The sequence below is a fragment of the Heterocephalus glaber genome, unplaced genomic scaffold (genome assembly GCF_053883595.1).
Source record: "Heterocephalus glaber isolate CG9 unplaced genomic scaffold, H.glaber_assembly_v1.0 deba00000281, whole genome shotgun sequence".
NCBI lineage: Eukaryota > Metazoa > Chordata > Mammalia > Rodentia > Bathyergidae > Heterocephalus > Heterocephalus glaber.
The window spans coordinates 16,015,801-16,031,932 of record NW_028258139.1 but is presented as its reverse complement, the minus strand read 5'-3'; the positions used below and the strand labels follow the sequence as shown (position 1 = coordinate 16,031,932).

The 16,132-nt window shown below is 40.4% G+C and overlaps 1 protein-coding gene across 12 annotated transcripts in view; it reads right to left on the bottom strand.

The window, feature by feature from the left end:
* Positions 1 to 16,132, bottom strand: part of Trappc9 (trafficking protein particle complex subunit 9) — a 737,148-nt gene that overhangs the window by 243,701 nt on the left and 477,315 nt on the right. For all 12 annotated transcript variants that reach the window (XM_087187236.1, XM_087187240.1, XM_004837901.4 and 9 more), the window contains one exon: positions 7,423 to 7,565. In XM_087187236.1, coding sequence (XP_087043362.1) covers positions 7,423 to 7,565 — 143 coding nt within the window. The remainder of the gene's footprint in view (positions 1 to 7,422; positions 7,566 to 16,132) is intronic.

Here is a 16,132-nt window from a genome sequence, read left to right as displayed (position 1 = left end):
GAGGAAAGCTATTGATTTTTATGTGTTGACCTTGTAACCAGCTATTGAGTGAATTTGGTTATTAAGTCTAGAAGACTTTTGGTGGAGTTCTTGGGGTCTTCTATATACAGTATCATGTCATCTGAAAATAATGACAATTTGACTTCTTCATTTCCTATCTTTATTCCTTTTATTTCTTTCTCTTGTCTAATTGCTGTGGCTAATGTTTCCAGAACTATATTGAACGAGAGTGGTGATAGTGGACATCCTTGTCTTGTTCCTGATTTTAGTGTGAAGGATTTCAGGTTTTGACCATTTAGTATGATATTGACTGTTGGTTTTACATAGAAGGCATTTATCAGATTGAGGCAGAGATCATCTATTCCAATATTTTGAAGTGTTTTTTCATAAATGCGTGTTGGATTTTGTCAAATGCTTCTTCAGCATCTATGGAGATAATCATATGGTTTTTGTCCTTGGCTCTATTCATATAGTGCATTACATTGACTGATTTGCATATGTTGAACCATCCCTGCATCCCTGGGATGAATCCCACTTAGTCAGGGTGTATGATCTTCTTGATGATCTTCTGCATTCCATTTGCCAGTATCTTATTAAGGATTTTTGCATCTATGTTCATTAGTGAGATTGGCCTATAGTTCTATTTCTCAGATGGGTCTTTCTCTTCTTTGGGGATTAAGGTGATGCTTGCTTCCAGGAATGAATTTGGGAGTATTGCTTCCCTTTCAATTTCATTGACGCGTTTAAACAATAGTGGCAGTACTTCCTCTCTAAATGTCTTGTAGAATTCAGCAGTGAAGACATCAGGACCCAGGCTTTTCTTAGTTGGTAAGTTTTTAATTACATTTTCAATTTCATTGTTGATATTGGGTTGTCTAGAATTTTTAGGTCTTCTTTGTTCATCTTTGGTAATTCATACGTATCTAGGAATCTGTCCATTTCTTCTGTGTTGTCCATCTTATTGGCGTATAGGTTCTCGAAGTAAGTATTAATGATCCTCTGGATTTCTGCTGTGTCTGTGGTTATTTCTCCCTTTGCATTTCTCATTGCATGGATTTGGGCCTTTTCTTTCCTTTTTCTGATAAGGTTAGTTAAGAGTTTGTCAACTCTGTTTATTCTTTTGAAGAACCAACTCTTGGCTTCATTGATTTTTTTGTATCGTTTTCTTAGTCTGCATTGAATTGATATCTGCTCTGATCCTTACAATTTCTTCCCTTCTATGAGCTTTGGGTTTGTCCTACTCTTCTTTTTCTAGAAGCTTGAGGTTCAGCATCAGGTTGTTTAATTGGGCTCTCTCTGTTTTCCTAATATGTGTATTCACTACTATGAATTTCCCTTATAAGATTACTTTCATTGTGTCCCATAGATTCGGATATGTTGTACTGTCATTGCCATTTAACTGAAGGAACTGTCTGATTTCTTCTTTAATTTCCTCTGTGACCCGCTGGTTATTCAGAAGTGTGTTGTTCAATTTCCATGTGTTTATGAAATTTTTGTGGTTTCTTTGGCTATGGATCTTCAATTTCATAGCGCTATGGTCTGATAATATACAGGGGATAACTTCAATTCCTTTGCACTTACTTAAACATGTTCTATGAGTGAGTATGTGGTCTATTTTGGAGAACAACGCATGTGCAGCTGAAAAGAATGTGTATTCTGATATTGTGGCGTGGAACACTCTGTAAACATCTGTTAAGTTCATTTGCTCAAGAGTTTGATTGAGTTCTAGTATTTCATTACTTATTTTTTGTCTAGTTGTTCTACCTATTTGTGACAGTGGTGTATTGAGTTCTCCCACTACTATTGTATTACTGCATATATGACTTTTCATGTCCATTAGTATTTGCTTTATATAGTTGGGTGCACTAGTGTTTGGTGCAGATATTTATGATTGTCATAACTTCCTGTTGTATTGTTCCCTTTACAAAGATGTAGTGTCCTTCTTTGTCTCTCTTAATCACTGTTGGTTTGAAATCCACTTGATTTGCAAAGAGCATAGCTACTCCTGCTTTTCTTCAGGTTCCCCTCACATGGAGTATTGTTTTTCCACCCTTTAACTTTCAGTCTATGAGTTTCCTTTTGAATTAAGTGTGTTTCTTGTATGCAGCATGTTGTTGCATTTTGCTTCTTGACCCATTCTTCCAGTCTATTTCTTTTGATTGGTGAATTAAGACCATTAACATTGATGGTTATAACTGATACATATTGACTTATCATTGTCATGACTTTTTCTTTTTCTTGGATTTTCCCCATTTATATTTAATTTCTTGTCATGCCCAATGGATTCATTCTGCTGTGCTTCCTGGGGTTGTGATCCTCATTGTCTGTTCCTGGGATATTATCTAAAAATTTTTGGTGTGTTTGTGTGGTATTCATGAAGTTCCTAAGGTGCTCTTTGTCATGAAAGTATATTATTTTTCCATCAATTTTGAAAGATAGTTTTGCAGGGTATATCCATCTGGGTTGGAGGCTGTTTACCTTTCAGGCTTGAAATACATTACTCCAAGCTCTTCTTGCCTTGAAGATTTGCACTGAGAAGTCTGCTGTGATTCTGATGGACTTTCCTTTGTATGTGATTTGTTTTATTTATTTTTTTTTAACTGCTTGTAGAACTTTGTTCTTCTGTTGGGTTTCTGGAATCTTAACAATTATATGCCTATGTGTATTATTTTTATCAAGGCTATTTGGAGTCCTATATGCCTCACTTATCTGTATGTCAAGCTCTTTTCCCCTGCTTGGGAAGTTTTCTGCCATTACTTCTGTGAACAGTTGTTTTTATGTCATCTGCACTCTCTCCTGTTTCTTCATTGACTACAATCAGTCTTGTGTTATTCTTCTTTGCATCATCTAGCAGGTGCTGGATTGATTTCTCGTGGTCCCTTACAATTTTGAAGCAATTTTTCTTTTCCTGGTCACTAATTTCAATCTTATCTTCTATGTCTTAAATATTTTCCTCACATTGGCTCATTCGGCTGTGTAAGCTTTCAATGAAATTTTTAATCTCCTGGAAATCTGTTTATATCTGTTTTATGGATTCCATTTGTTTCTTATGTTGGGATTCCATTGTGTTCCTCAGCTCCTGTATTTTTTTATATGTGTCCTCTCTAGATTTATTAATCATGTCCTGAACTATGGATACAATCTCTGCTGTTATCTGAGAAATTATTTCTGATTTCATTTTTTCCAGATCCTCTTTTGTTTCCAGTTCAGGGAGTCCAGGTGGTTGAGTATCAGAGTGTTCCATCTCCTTTCCCTTTGGGGTTGCCCTAGGTGATCTGGAAGTCCGGTTTTCAGACTTTTGTACATGTCTTCTCATTTCAATGAGGGGGAGGTGCTGTTGGCACCCACACAGCTCACCTCCTCTGGGCTGGGAGTGGTGGAACAGCAACCTGGAAGCCCCTACCTCTGGGCTGGGAGTGGTGGAATGGCGGCCCGGAAGACCCTTCCTCTAGGATGGGAGCAGTGGAACCTCATTTTTTACTTCTATACTATGCAAATTTAAAGTTTCTCATAAAAAGCATACAGTTGGCATGTTGCTTTTTTATAGAGTTTGACAACATCCATTTTTAAATGCAGTTATTAGTCTATTTACATTTAATATAATTATTGATATAGAAGGTTTAAGTCTACCAAATTACATTAACTGCATGTTCTCTTTTTTCTTTTCTTTTTTCTTTTTCTTTTTTGGCAAGGTCTCATTATGTAGTCCAGTTTGGCCTCAAACTACAATCCTCCTGCCTCAGCCTCCCAAATGCTTCCTTGTTCTTTTCCTTTCTTGATACATCTTCTTTTTTGGTTAAAGTATTTTTAGTATTTCATTTTATGTCTTCTGGCTTATTATCCATACCTTAAATGGTTGCTCTATAGCTTATAATATGCATTTTTAACTTACTGCATTCTAAATTTATATGAAAGTGTAATACTCTGCACATATAACATAAGAACTTGTATTTCTCCATCCAGTCTTTGTACTTTTTTGTTATATATTGTACTTGTATATATGCTATATACTACAGAATTATATGCTTTTTTAAAAAATAGTCAATAGTCTTTAAAGAAGTTAAGAAATGAGAAAGTTAGGCATGGTGGCTCACACCTATAATCCCAGTACTCAGGAGGCTGAGGCAGGAGGATCACTGTGCATTGAAAGCCAGCCGGAACTACATAGAGACTCTGTTTAAAAAAAAAAAAAACTGAGAAGAACAAGTCTTTTATATGAATTCACTTATTTAGTGTTTCTTAGCTTCATCTTTCTTTTATGTAGATTCAAGTTTCAGTGTGGGCTAATTCTGCCCTATGGTCTTACATCGGGCTGCTCAAAAACAGAGACTGGGTTCTGTCCACCTTTAACCCCAGTGAGTGCTTCCCACAGCACCTACCTGAAACTCCAGAGGTGTTGGTTTGAAGCATTAATGAAAGTACTCCCAGGACAGTCTCGCAAGTGCTTTATCAGAAGTACAAGAAAAGTACAGGAAACCCACAGAGAGAATAGCTCCCTCTGCCTAGTCATGCTCAGGAAAATTCTACAAGAATAGTAACACAGATCTCAAGGGCAAACAGATATTTTCTAAAAGGTTAAATGAAAGAACAATACTTTAAGAAAAAGAACAGTTTTAGAAAAAGACATGAAAGCTCAGGGGAGTAAACTTCCTGACACATGCTAGTGATGGCAAGGAGCACCACAGCTTTTGTGTGGAGAAGCTGGGGACCAGAGGAGCTAAAGAGAAGGGTCAAGTCAAGAGTTTTAAGCACTTCGCATGTCACAGGAGGGATTGTGCACTTTGTCTTGGCAAAGTCTGTAGGGGGCAGCAACACGGGGACATTAGTTTCTGAAGGATCCTGCTGAAGCAATATTGATGGCAGGGCACCAATTAGGCAACTCTTCCCACAGTGACTCGAATGTGGAATGGAACACACAGGGTGGTCAGAAGATATTTCAGAGGTTTGATCCATAGATTCTGGTGATCAATTACATTTAAGAATAATGGCAAAGTGATGGCCGGTGATTTAGCTCAGTGGTTCCACCACCTGCCTTGCAAGCACAAGGTCCTGAGTTCAATCCCCAGTATCAAAAATAATAATAATAATAATAATAATAATAATAATAATAATGGCAAAGGAAGATTTGGAGTCAATCTCAACCCTAAAATCAGGGAACAGAAACATACAGGCCAGAAGAAGAGAACAAGGGCTACAGGATGCAGATGAGGACCCAACTCGCACTTCAGCTAATAACCAACTTTTCCAAATCTGTTTGCAGCCTACCATCTGGCAGCACTTTTCTCACCTTAAACTGTCATTTGGAAATGCAGGCGCTATGACATGGAAGCCAAATATCAATAGGGGGAAAAAGATTTCAGTAACAACCTGTGCTGCTTCTGAGAATTATTTATATGGGTAATGGCAGCAGGAGATGAAAGGATGGGAGAGAGAAACACAGCAGGTTTATGACGGAGCAGATCCAAGGCACAGAAAGGACCTGCCACACCCTAATGTCATTTGGCAGGATTCTGGCCAAGTCTTCCCTAGAGGCAAGTACTTTAATGCTTTATACAAATTCAAAACATAGGCAAGCCTTGGCAGTGAGGATTATTACTCCGAGGACTGAAAAAGTGATAGATGATGAAATGTGATGCTAAAAGGCCCAGCTAAGCCTAATTCAGGCTAAAGCCATTTGCCAATGGCTGGGAAGAAAAATAATCTTTCCTATAAACCCAAACCACACTTGTTATTAAGGGCTGTATCACTTTAATTGGATTTTTACATCAACATTAACATAGACAACAACATAGCTCTATTTTATGCTGTGAAATATTAGGAAGACCAGTGGGAGGGGCTGCTTGTGACATTCCCCTCCCACCTGCCTCATATTCAAGAATAATCAGGTAAATATTTTTCACAATGGCTGCTTGATTCGATTAAGAATAAATAATATTGACCAGACTTCCCTCCCCACCAACGTGCAGAGCATTGCTGAGCCTCAGAATCCGCTTTAGCTTCATGGTGACTGGAATCTGCTCTGCAGAGACTGTACACATCTGGCAGGACTCTGAGCTCCAGGACTTTCAGTCAGCCGGGGCCCCACCAATTAGGTGACTCCTGGCCTCCCTGCCCCTACTTCACCACAGATCAAAGTTAAGGATGAGAAACTGTCACTTTCCCACCTGTGAAGATACCCTGAACATTTCTTGCCACTTCTGCTTTGAAGTAGACAAACCATTCGATTCCTTTCCTCCAAGGAAGACCGGGGCTTGAGAAGTCAGTCATAGAGAGAACCACTGTACAAGAAGGGTTCCCTATGTGAGAATGAGCTAATGCTGTACATGGCTAGGAACTCCCTGCAACAGCAGATAGCCAGGCCTTGAAACAAAGCACTTGTCTCACCTGGTACCAAGAGCAGCACAGGAAGAAATGCAGGGCTCTGCCGGGAGTTCTCAAGATATAGTAATGCCTTGGTTCACAAATGCTTCTGTTCATGAACAATGTGGTTCACAAATAGAAATATTGGCAAACTTTTGCTTCCATTTGCAAACTCCACATTGGGTGAAAAAAAGGACCTCAGTCATCTTCACCAGAATTGTGGAACAAATTCAGTTCGTGAACCATGGTACCACTGTATATGCTCTCTTCCAAGGGCTACTGATAAGAGAAGTGAGCCAGCCTGGAGAAAGCTGTCTACACCAGGGCCACATGTGCAAGAACTGCCAGCAACAGCACCAGCATGATAGCAAACCTGTTCAGGTCAACCCCCTGGAGTGGAGGCGGAACCACTGAGCTAAACCCCTGGCCCCTTCAAAATGTTATTGGTACATTTTAGGTATACGTTATGCTGATATTCATTATTGAATAATGAATATTTGCATAATATATCTTGGTTCTTATTTTTTCCCCATTCCCCTACCCTCCATCCCTCCCTATTTACAGACTTTGTTTCCACTTTTCATTTTCTCATATTTATTCCTTTCCCTCACCCCTCCCCCTTCCTCTTCCCCTTTGGACCTTTTCTTCCTATTTCATATTATCTATTATACCTTTTGATCCCTATTTACACTTTCAGTTTCTCACACCAGAGAAACTATTCAGTATTTACACATGTGTCCTATTTATTTCATTTAAGAGTATGGCTTCAATAGCTATAAATGTCTCTAGTTTCTCATTCTTTATGGCTGAATAGTACTCCATTGTATAAAAAATCACATTTTCTTTATCCAGTCTGCAGTTGATGGGCACTTGGGCTGCTTCCAAGTTTTGGAGTGGAGTGGCAGTTCCTATAGCATGACTGTCTGCTACTAAAGACCCTCAGACCCAGGGCAATGAGCACCCCAGCCAGATGGCACAGATCACACAGGGGGCCCAAGTAAAATGAACCAGGAGCCCATGATTCCAACAGTACTATCAGACTCACAGTGCTGTGACAGTTACCTGGTTGCTGGGAGAGTGCTGACTCGGGTGAAAAATACAGACGGCTCAACTTCCACGTGCAGCCCCAGGGAGAGGTTCCTGTAATATCCTTCCACGTGGCCTGGGCCTCCCGAGTACTTGAAACTCAGAACAGCTTCAAGAGTCTACAAAGATAAAATAATAGGTCAGTGTTCCCAAGTTGGCCAAGGCTTCCCACTACAAAGTAGGCTTCACTGAAGAACAGTCTAAAGACTCCCCCAGCAGATGAAGTTATTTGCAAAGAACGACTCTCACCCTAGCTAAAATCTCAAAGCTGGCATCATCTTTCCCGTGGTACCCAACACGAACACTATCCACAGCCTGGACATGCAAATAGAAGGGGTTCCAAAATTTACTTTGTGATTGGAGACATTGTTTTAGAAAGAGAAACCCATTTCAATGAGGACCACCTAGATACACACATCAGGACAGGGGAGGGCATCCTTCCAGCAAGAAGGCAGCTTATGCACCTGGCTCCCAGGTGGACAGGGTAGAAAAGTAAGCCATGAGGCCTGCATTCACCACCCCAGAGATGTGCTCACAGGCAACTGAAGCCCTTTTAGGAGAGGCAGGATGCAGCACCACCTTACCAAGAGCAGGGCACAGGATAAAGACCCACCAGCCATAACCTAAGTGGGCAAGAAGGGTTCAGCTCAAAAGTAATAAATTGCTTAAGGCCGAGTAGGGGGTCAAATGATAGTGAAGACCCCCCACTCTAGAGTCCAGGCAGGCGAGCAATTACCCATTCCAAGGCTTTTCTCTGGGTATTCACACAAACAATGGTGGGAGGTCAGACACAACCTCCTTTGGTGGTACAAGCCTAGAGGAGCCAGTTGGCCACCACTACAAGGAAGGCAAGGCACTGAATCCCCCAACTCTAGAATCGGGGAGCCACCATGCAACCTTTCTTTCCCTTAAAGTGCTGAGGAAAGGGTATCACAGGGCAAGGGCACAGGCAAGGTAAAAGTCCATAAACAGGGCCAGAGATTTAGCTCAGTGGTTTTGCCGCCTGCTGCGCAAGCACCAGGACCCGAGTTCGATCCCCGGTACCCAAAAAATAAAAGTCCATAAACAAGTTACAGATACAGGGCAAAGTTCCATTCTAGTGGAGTAAGGCAGGAAAAGGTCCTGAGCCAGGATTCAGCACCAATGCCAGTGGAGGCATCATGCAGTTGCAATGGAACAGGATCTCGCTCATCCCCAGCAACCACCACAATATGGGCAGAGACAAGCGACTTTGGGTGTGAGGGGAAGAAATGATGAAAAAGCCCCCAGACAGGACCCAGATACATAGGGTCTTCCTAAGAGTGAGGAGAGGTGAGAACAACCAGCCTAGAAGCACCTTGGGAGAAAGAGGTGTGGAAAGAGACACCCAAGGTGCTGCTGTTGGGAGGGAGCAGAAGGAAGGGGACCAAGGGTGGTGGGATAACATGAGGGGAAAAATTGGCATCTTGAAGCCCATCCTCTCTCACCCACCTCCACCCCCAGCACAAAGCAACACTAGAGGAATCTGCAGTCTGTGGGGTACCAAGAGTAACCATAGCAACAAGAAATCCCAAGCCAGCTCAACTCCTGACTAAAATGATGAAATCCTTCCACAGCAGCATCCTAAAACAGGCATTGGCAAAGCACAGCCCATGGGCCAAGACAGGCTTGCTCCGTTTCTGTATAGCTTGGGAACTAAGAACAGTTTTTACATTGTATAAAGGTGGTACATCAAAACAAAATAAAAACAAAGTAGGATATGCAACAGAGACCATATGTGTCTGGCAAAGCTTGAAATATTTACTATATCGTCCTTTACATTAAAAATGTGCAGAGAGCCAGGGATTTAGCTTAATGGTTTCGCCGCCTGCTGCACAAGTGCAATGACCCGAGTTCGATCCCCGGTACCAAAAAAATAAAAATTTTAAAAAATAATAAATAAATAAAAATGTGCAGATAGAGCTGTGAGAGGAAAACATAGGAGCAAATTGTCATGACCTGGGATCAGGTGATGGTTTTGCAGATATAACACCAATAGCATAAGCAACAATCCAGTAACTCAAAGGACAGTGCCATGGAAATTTAAGAAGGGTGAGGGGCAGGAAAACAGGAAAGCCATGCCCTTGGAAGTTGGCAAAGCTCCCACCATATCTGGCAATGAGTTGGCCACAATGACCCTAGTGGAAGCATTTTCCAGAAGCAGCAGTGAGGGCAAAAGTTGGGGCACAGTGTGTGAGCTCAGAGCAACAAGTCAGATGCTGACAATGGCCCATCAGGTCCTCCATGAACATGCTAAGGAGAGGAGTGAACATCCGTCTCCCCTGCCAGGTGCAAGGTGAAGCCATGTTTCTAGGAGGCTATATGGAGGCCCTGCTTTCCACCCTCCTCCGTAAGTTTCCAGGGTCACACTGCAATAAGCTTTCTTGCAAGATGCATTTATCCTGTGGTTACTGGTTTGACCTACTTCTCTCCAATGAGGAGGCAGCCACAGCCACAGAAATTTTTTTAATGAAGGAAACAGCCTGTGTGGGTCCCAAAGAGGCCATGCTGAGGAGGAGCATGACATTCCCATGGGAAGGCATCTGGCATTTCAAACAGCTGGGACAGTGGAAAAAGAGCAGGTACGAACACTAACAAAACTTGGTTTGCCATTCTGGTTCTTCAAGATCCCGGGAACCTCCTCTTGCCATTCTCGGCCTCATCTTGTCAGCTATCAGATGGGGACAATAATTAATACTGACCCTACTAGACATCATTGAGGATTCAGTGAGAAACACACTAGCTGAAAAAGTGTTCTCAATGTCATGAATTCCCTTCTGCCCTGCAGCCTGATCCATCTGGTAGCCTGAGGCTACGTGGCTTAGAATACGATAACATGAGTTTTAGTCCTGTTTCTTTTATTTTTATGTTTTCTATGTTGGGGAATCATATTTAACAAAAGTTACCATTTTACTTCTTTTTAAATACACAGTACTATAGGATTTAAGTACGCTCACACTGTTGATAAACCATCACCACCATCCATCTCCAGACCTTTTTCATCTTCCAAAACTGAACCTTGGAATCCATTAAACACTAACTCTCCATCCCTACTCTTCCCTCCCCCACACTTGGTAACTTTCCTACTTTCTCTCTGTATAGATTTAACTCCTCTAGGAAACTCATGTAAGTAGAATCATCGTCTTTGTCCTGTGACTGGTTTGTTCACTTAGCAAAATGATCCCAAAGTTTACTCATGTGGGAGCCTTTGTCAGAATCTGCTTCCTTTTTAAGGCTGAATAACTTTCCATTGTATGGCTGCAGCACATTTTATTCAGCCATTCATCGGTCAACAGACACCAGAGTTCCTTCAGCCTTCAGGCTCTTGTGAAAAATGCTGATGTGAACAAGGGTATGCAGACATTAAGACCCTGTTTTCAGTTCTTTTGTGTATATAAAGAGGGATTCTTGGGCAGTTGTTCCACATTTAACTTTTTTGATGGACCTCATATCATTTTCTATGGCAGCTGCACTGTTCTATATTCCCACCAGTGGCATATAAGGGTTTCCAATTTTTCTACATCCTCACCAATACTTGTTTTCTGTTTTTGTGGTTACAGCCATCCTAATGAGTATGAGGTGGTGTCTCACTGTGGTTTTGATTTACATTTCCCTAATGAACAGTGATACTGAGTATTTGTCTGCTTCTTTTTGATCTTTTGTGTATCTTCTCTGGAGAAATGTCTGTTGAACTCATTCAGTTCCATTTTAAAATCTTATTATTCCAACTCATCTCAGCATGTCTTTGTGCCTATATGTTTACAGTATCCTTCAAACCTGTACTACCAGAAATATCTTCACTGACTGATCCTCTCCACCCATGTAAACGTTATTCCTCCTTCATGACACAGATAAAGCCATGCCTTCTCCTTACTTAAAAAGTACTCAGGGAAAAGGATTTTGTTTTAGTATTCAAAGATCATATTTTGGCCTCATCAAAACCCCATATTCTTTTCCCACTACTCAAAGCACAGCCCCATCATCTCCAGACAGTGGATGATTTCTTGTCAACGTAGCTTAGCTCTCCCGAATTCACCCTTGTCAGGGGCAGAGGGTGAAACCTGGCATACACCTCAACATGCTTGTCTGTGAAGACCCTGAGCACAGCTGACTCTGGCCTACAAGGACTACTCGCTCATTCATCCCTTCTAACACTTCTAGGTATCTTCTGAGTGCCAAGATCCCTACCAACCACAAGATGAGTAGCACGTAGCTCCAGACCTCAGAAAGCTCCATAAACACCAAATGGATAAACGTTTGTGAAAGCAGTCACCAAGAGCACCACCCACCTCCCCACTCACACAAGGTGCCTGCCTCCAGCGGCAGACGCAGGGGTTGAGAAAAGGAATGCCCTCTCACAACGTCCTGGAAAAGTCAGAATTTGTGAAGGATAACAAACGTCTCACTGGCTTTTTGCTTTTTAAAAGTAACTTTAAAATTCACCTCCCAAGAGTGATATAGGAGAAATCAACCACGAAATAAGCAAAAAATACACAGAGATAGGTAACTACCAAGCACCAAGAACAAAGAAATAGTCTGTATTTCTTGGAACTGGCTGTTTCTTTACTCTATAGAGAAGCAAGAAAAAGATATAATTAAGGGGAAAATATCTAATTTATGAAAATCAAGCACTGAAAATGTTTTGTGAAATTAAGTATAACTGCCTTTCCTCCTGATGATTAAAAGAAAAAAAGAAACAAAAAGCCTCTTCAGCTTGGTAAAATTAGAATATTTTAATAAAACCATAAAATAGTTTGGCAAGACGAAAGACACAGGATGTTCAAATTTTTTTCAATCAATGTAAAGGGAAGCAACACACTATTCTTTTTCTTTCAGTTTCTTGTTTTTAGCAGTACATGTTTGCATTACATAGTGATTACATTCCTTGTGGGGAGCTGGTACTTATACATAAAACATATCTTCTTTTCAACCCCTTTCCCTCCTTCCTCTCCATCCATCTTTTGATCCACTTCCCATTTGAACAAAATCTCTCTCTCTACTTCCTACTGTCTATTTTTTATTTTATTCTTTATTTACATTTTGAATTTATCATATAAGAGAGGCCATGTGATATTTAAGCTTGTGTGTCTGATTTACTTCACTTTAATATTATGGTCTCAAGATGTATCCATTGTCCTGCAAATGACTCAAGTTTATCCTTCTTTATAAAGCTACTCCATTGTGTGTATCTAGTCTTCTTTTGATGGACATAAAGACTGCTTCCAAGATTTAGCTAGTTATGGATCAGGCTGCTATAAACATGGGAATGCAAGTATCACTGTAATATGATGTCTTTAACTCTTTCAGGAAGACACCGAGACTGGGAATTGCTGGGTCAAGTAGAATTTCTAGTCTTTGTTTTTTGAGGAATCTCCGTACTGATTTCCATAGTGGCTGCACCAATTTACATTCCTACCAACAAAGTAGAAGGGTTCCCCCAACCCCCATGCAGCCTCATCAGGATTTACACCACACTGTTCTGACCCAAGACTTCTGAGAGCACTTTTTCAGTTTTCACCCTGAAAGATTACAAAAAGCAGTAATAAGCAAGAAACTAAAAATAAAATATGTATTTTCTAGGTATACCATAACTGAGATTTTCAATCCACAATGAAAGATCTTTCAATGGTTTCCTCTTATTCAGCACCTACCTCGAAGTGCCAAATGCTGTACTAAGTGATCAACCTACTACAACTACGACCGTCATATTCCCAAGAGTCTTCAGAGGAAGGTGCTGCTCTCATGATCGAGGCTCTGCAGTTAGGTGAACAGCCCAGCCCACCTACCCGGGAAGTAGCACATCAACAACTTGAACATAGAGCTACATGGCTACTCAGCCCACTCCCCTACCATGTATACAACTGCTCAGAAGAGAATTCACTCATGTATCCCACCATTTACTCACTGACCCTGGATGCATGTCTACTACATGCCATAGTCCATGGCAATGGAAAGGAAGAAAAAAACTCCTGCCATTGTGGCACTCAGGTCTAGCAAAAGAAACAAGCCCCAACGCCACTGAGATTGTGAAATGCTGTGCCCTAGGTGAGTATATCAGGGTGCATTAAGAATACAGGAGGAGAAAGCACTGTGTGCTTAGCAGGTAACAGCTGGACAAGAAGTGACAACAAACCAACAAGAGGGGCAGGATTCAGTGCATCATAAGTTGAAAATGGACAAAAAAAAAACCCAGAAAAAACAAACTAAAACCCACTTTTTGGAAATATCAGTAAAGGTGACAATCCTCCCAGTCAGATTGGTCAACGGAAAAAAGAGAAATGAAATGAAAATAAATACCTATCAGTGTACACCCTTATGGATGCTAAAAACGCAAGAAAAGAACATAAGCAATTCTGTGCCAAAAGATTCAACAATTCAGATTCAGTGGACACACATTCCCAAATGGAATCGGAGAAACAGAAACCCAAAGGGCTTGATATCAACTGAAGATACTGCATTCATAGTGAAAAGCGTCCTCCTAAAAGAAGCTAATGCTCAGATGGTTTCCCAGCTGAAGTCAATCAAACACCTGTGTTAAAAAGAATACTATCCAGGCATAGTGGCGCATGCCCATTATCCCAGCACTCTGGGAGGCTAAAGTAAGGGGATCACGAATTGGAGTCCAGCCTGGGCAACTTGGCAACTTAGTGAGACACTGTCTAAAAACAAAAAATAAAAAAATTTTAAAAATAGCCAGAGATGTAGCTCAGTGTAAAGACCTTGAGTTATACTCCCGGTAATGGGGGGGGGGGGGGGAGCACCAACTTTATACAAACATCTTCAGAAAATAAAATGGAGAACCCTTTCCTTTTTTGTAAATCAGACCAATATTACCCAAATCTTGAACTCAGATGGAAAGTTTACAATAAAAATATGAGTTTTAATTTAAATGTAAAAACTCTTAACAGAATTTAAAAGTAAAATCCCTTAACAAAATATTAGCAAGTCATATTAAGTTGTATGTAAAACAGATCATATATTATGGATGGCCAAGGAAAGACTTCTCTCTGCAAGGCAAGGTTAGTAACATCAATCAGTTTCATCTAACAGTAACAGATGATTAACAGAAAGAAAAAAGCTCTGAGTGTGAGCCGTGCATGGCAGCATGCATCTGTAATCCCAGCACTGGGGAGGCTGAGACAGGAGGATCACCACACGCTTGAGGCCAGCCTCAGCTACATAGTGAGTTCAGGGACAGCCTGAACTACATAGGGAGACCCTGCTTCAATAAACAACAACAGAAAAAGCTCTATGATCAATAGCTTCAGGAAAAACAGGTGACAAAATTAAAAACTCATTTATGATTTTTAAAAACCTCTCAGCAAATCAGGAATAGAAAAGTACATCCTCAATCTATGGAATGCACCCATGAAAAACTTATAATGAAAACCATACTTACAGGTAAACAACTAAATGTTTATACTTAAAAAGCCAGAAAAATGCAACTATATAGTTGTCACTTCTATCAACATTGTATTTAAGCTACATAAGTTCCATATGTAAAGAAAGGTGAACATGTCAGAAAGGAAGAAGTGTTCACAGACAACATGATTATGTAAAAAAAATCCTAAGAAATCTACTGAAATTCTCAGAAATTGCTGATGTAATGTAAAATAGTATAATTGTTTTGAAGAAAAGCTAAATAATTCCTTATTTTTAAAAACCCTACAATTACTACTACTATTATATTACTACTGAGCAATGCAACTCCAACCAAAAAAATAAAAACATATATTCACCCAAAAACATGCATGTAAATGTCCACAGAAACTTTATTCATAATATTCCCAAACTGGATATCACTTCAATGTACAATAAGAGTATCTGCGTGTATTTCAAATACTAGGAAGGCCCATTTCTAGTAACGAGAAGCCAATCAGTGTGGACAAGGGAGAACTAGCTGCAAAGTAGCAGGGACACTTTGAGGGATAATTAAATGTCTTACATCTTGATAGCGATTATGGTCATGTACAATATACATTCATCAAAATTCATCAGACTTTGGCTCACAAAGCTGCAATTTACAGAATGCCAATCACATACAGTAAAGTTGATTTTGAAAATTGGCCTTGACTATCAATAAGCACACAATCACTTGTAAACATTCAAATAAAGAACCCAAGACACAATGCAGGCCATATTGCCATCAGACTGCCCATGTCTAAAGCCAGACATGAAGCCTGGAGGGGCTTCCAGTGGAAACTCAGGAGTCCCTCGTTCTGCAGCAGAAATAAGGAAGTATGGTTATGATTGATAGTAATTAAAACTTCACATAACCTTGGGAAAGTCATGTCACTCTTCTAACTCTCAGTATCCTTGCTTAGATTCAGAGTGTTCTGCCAGATATTGCCTAAGATTTTGATCAACTCTTATATGAACTGTTATTGTTCATTTTGTATAACTAATCTAATGCTCCACAGTTTCTAATATAACTAAGGCTATTGGGAGAGAAAAAAATCACGCTCATACATATCCTAGCCAATTTAAAAGTATAAGTAGATCTCTAATTTTCTAAGGCCCCAATTGAACCTGTCACCACAGATTTCCTTCTGCTCTATTCCTGTGATATGACATAAAATTAATAGCTGTGATGTGGTCCACTTAGCAAGTTAAACATTCAGAACCAGAGGCTGGGGCTCATCCCCCAAGAGACCAGCCCAATGGTTTA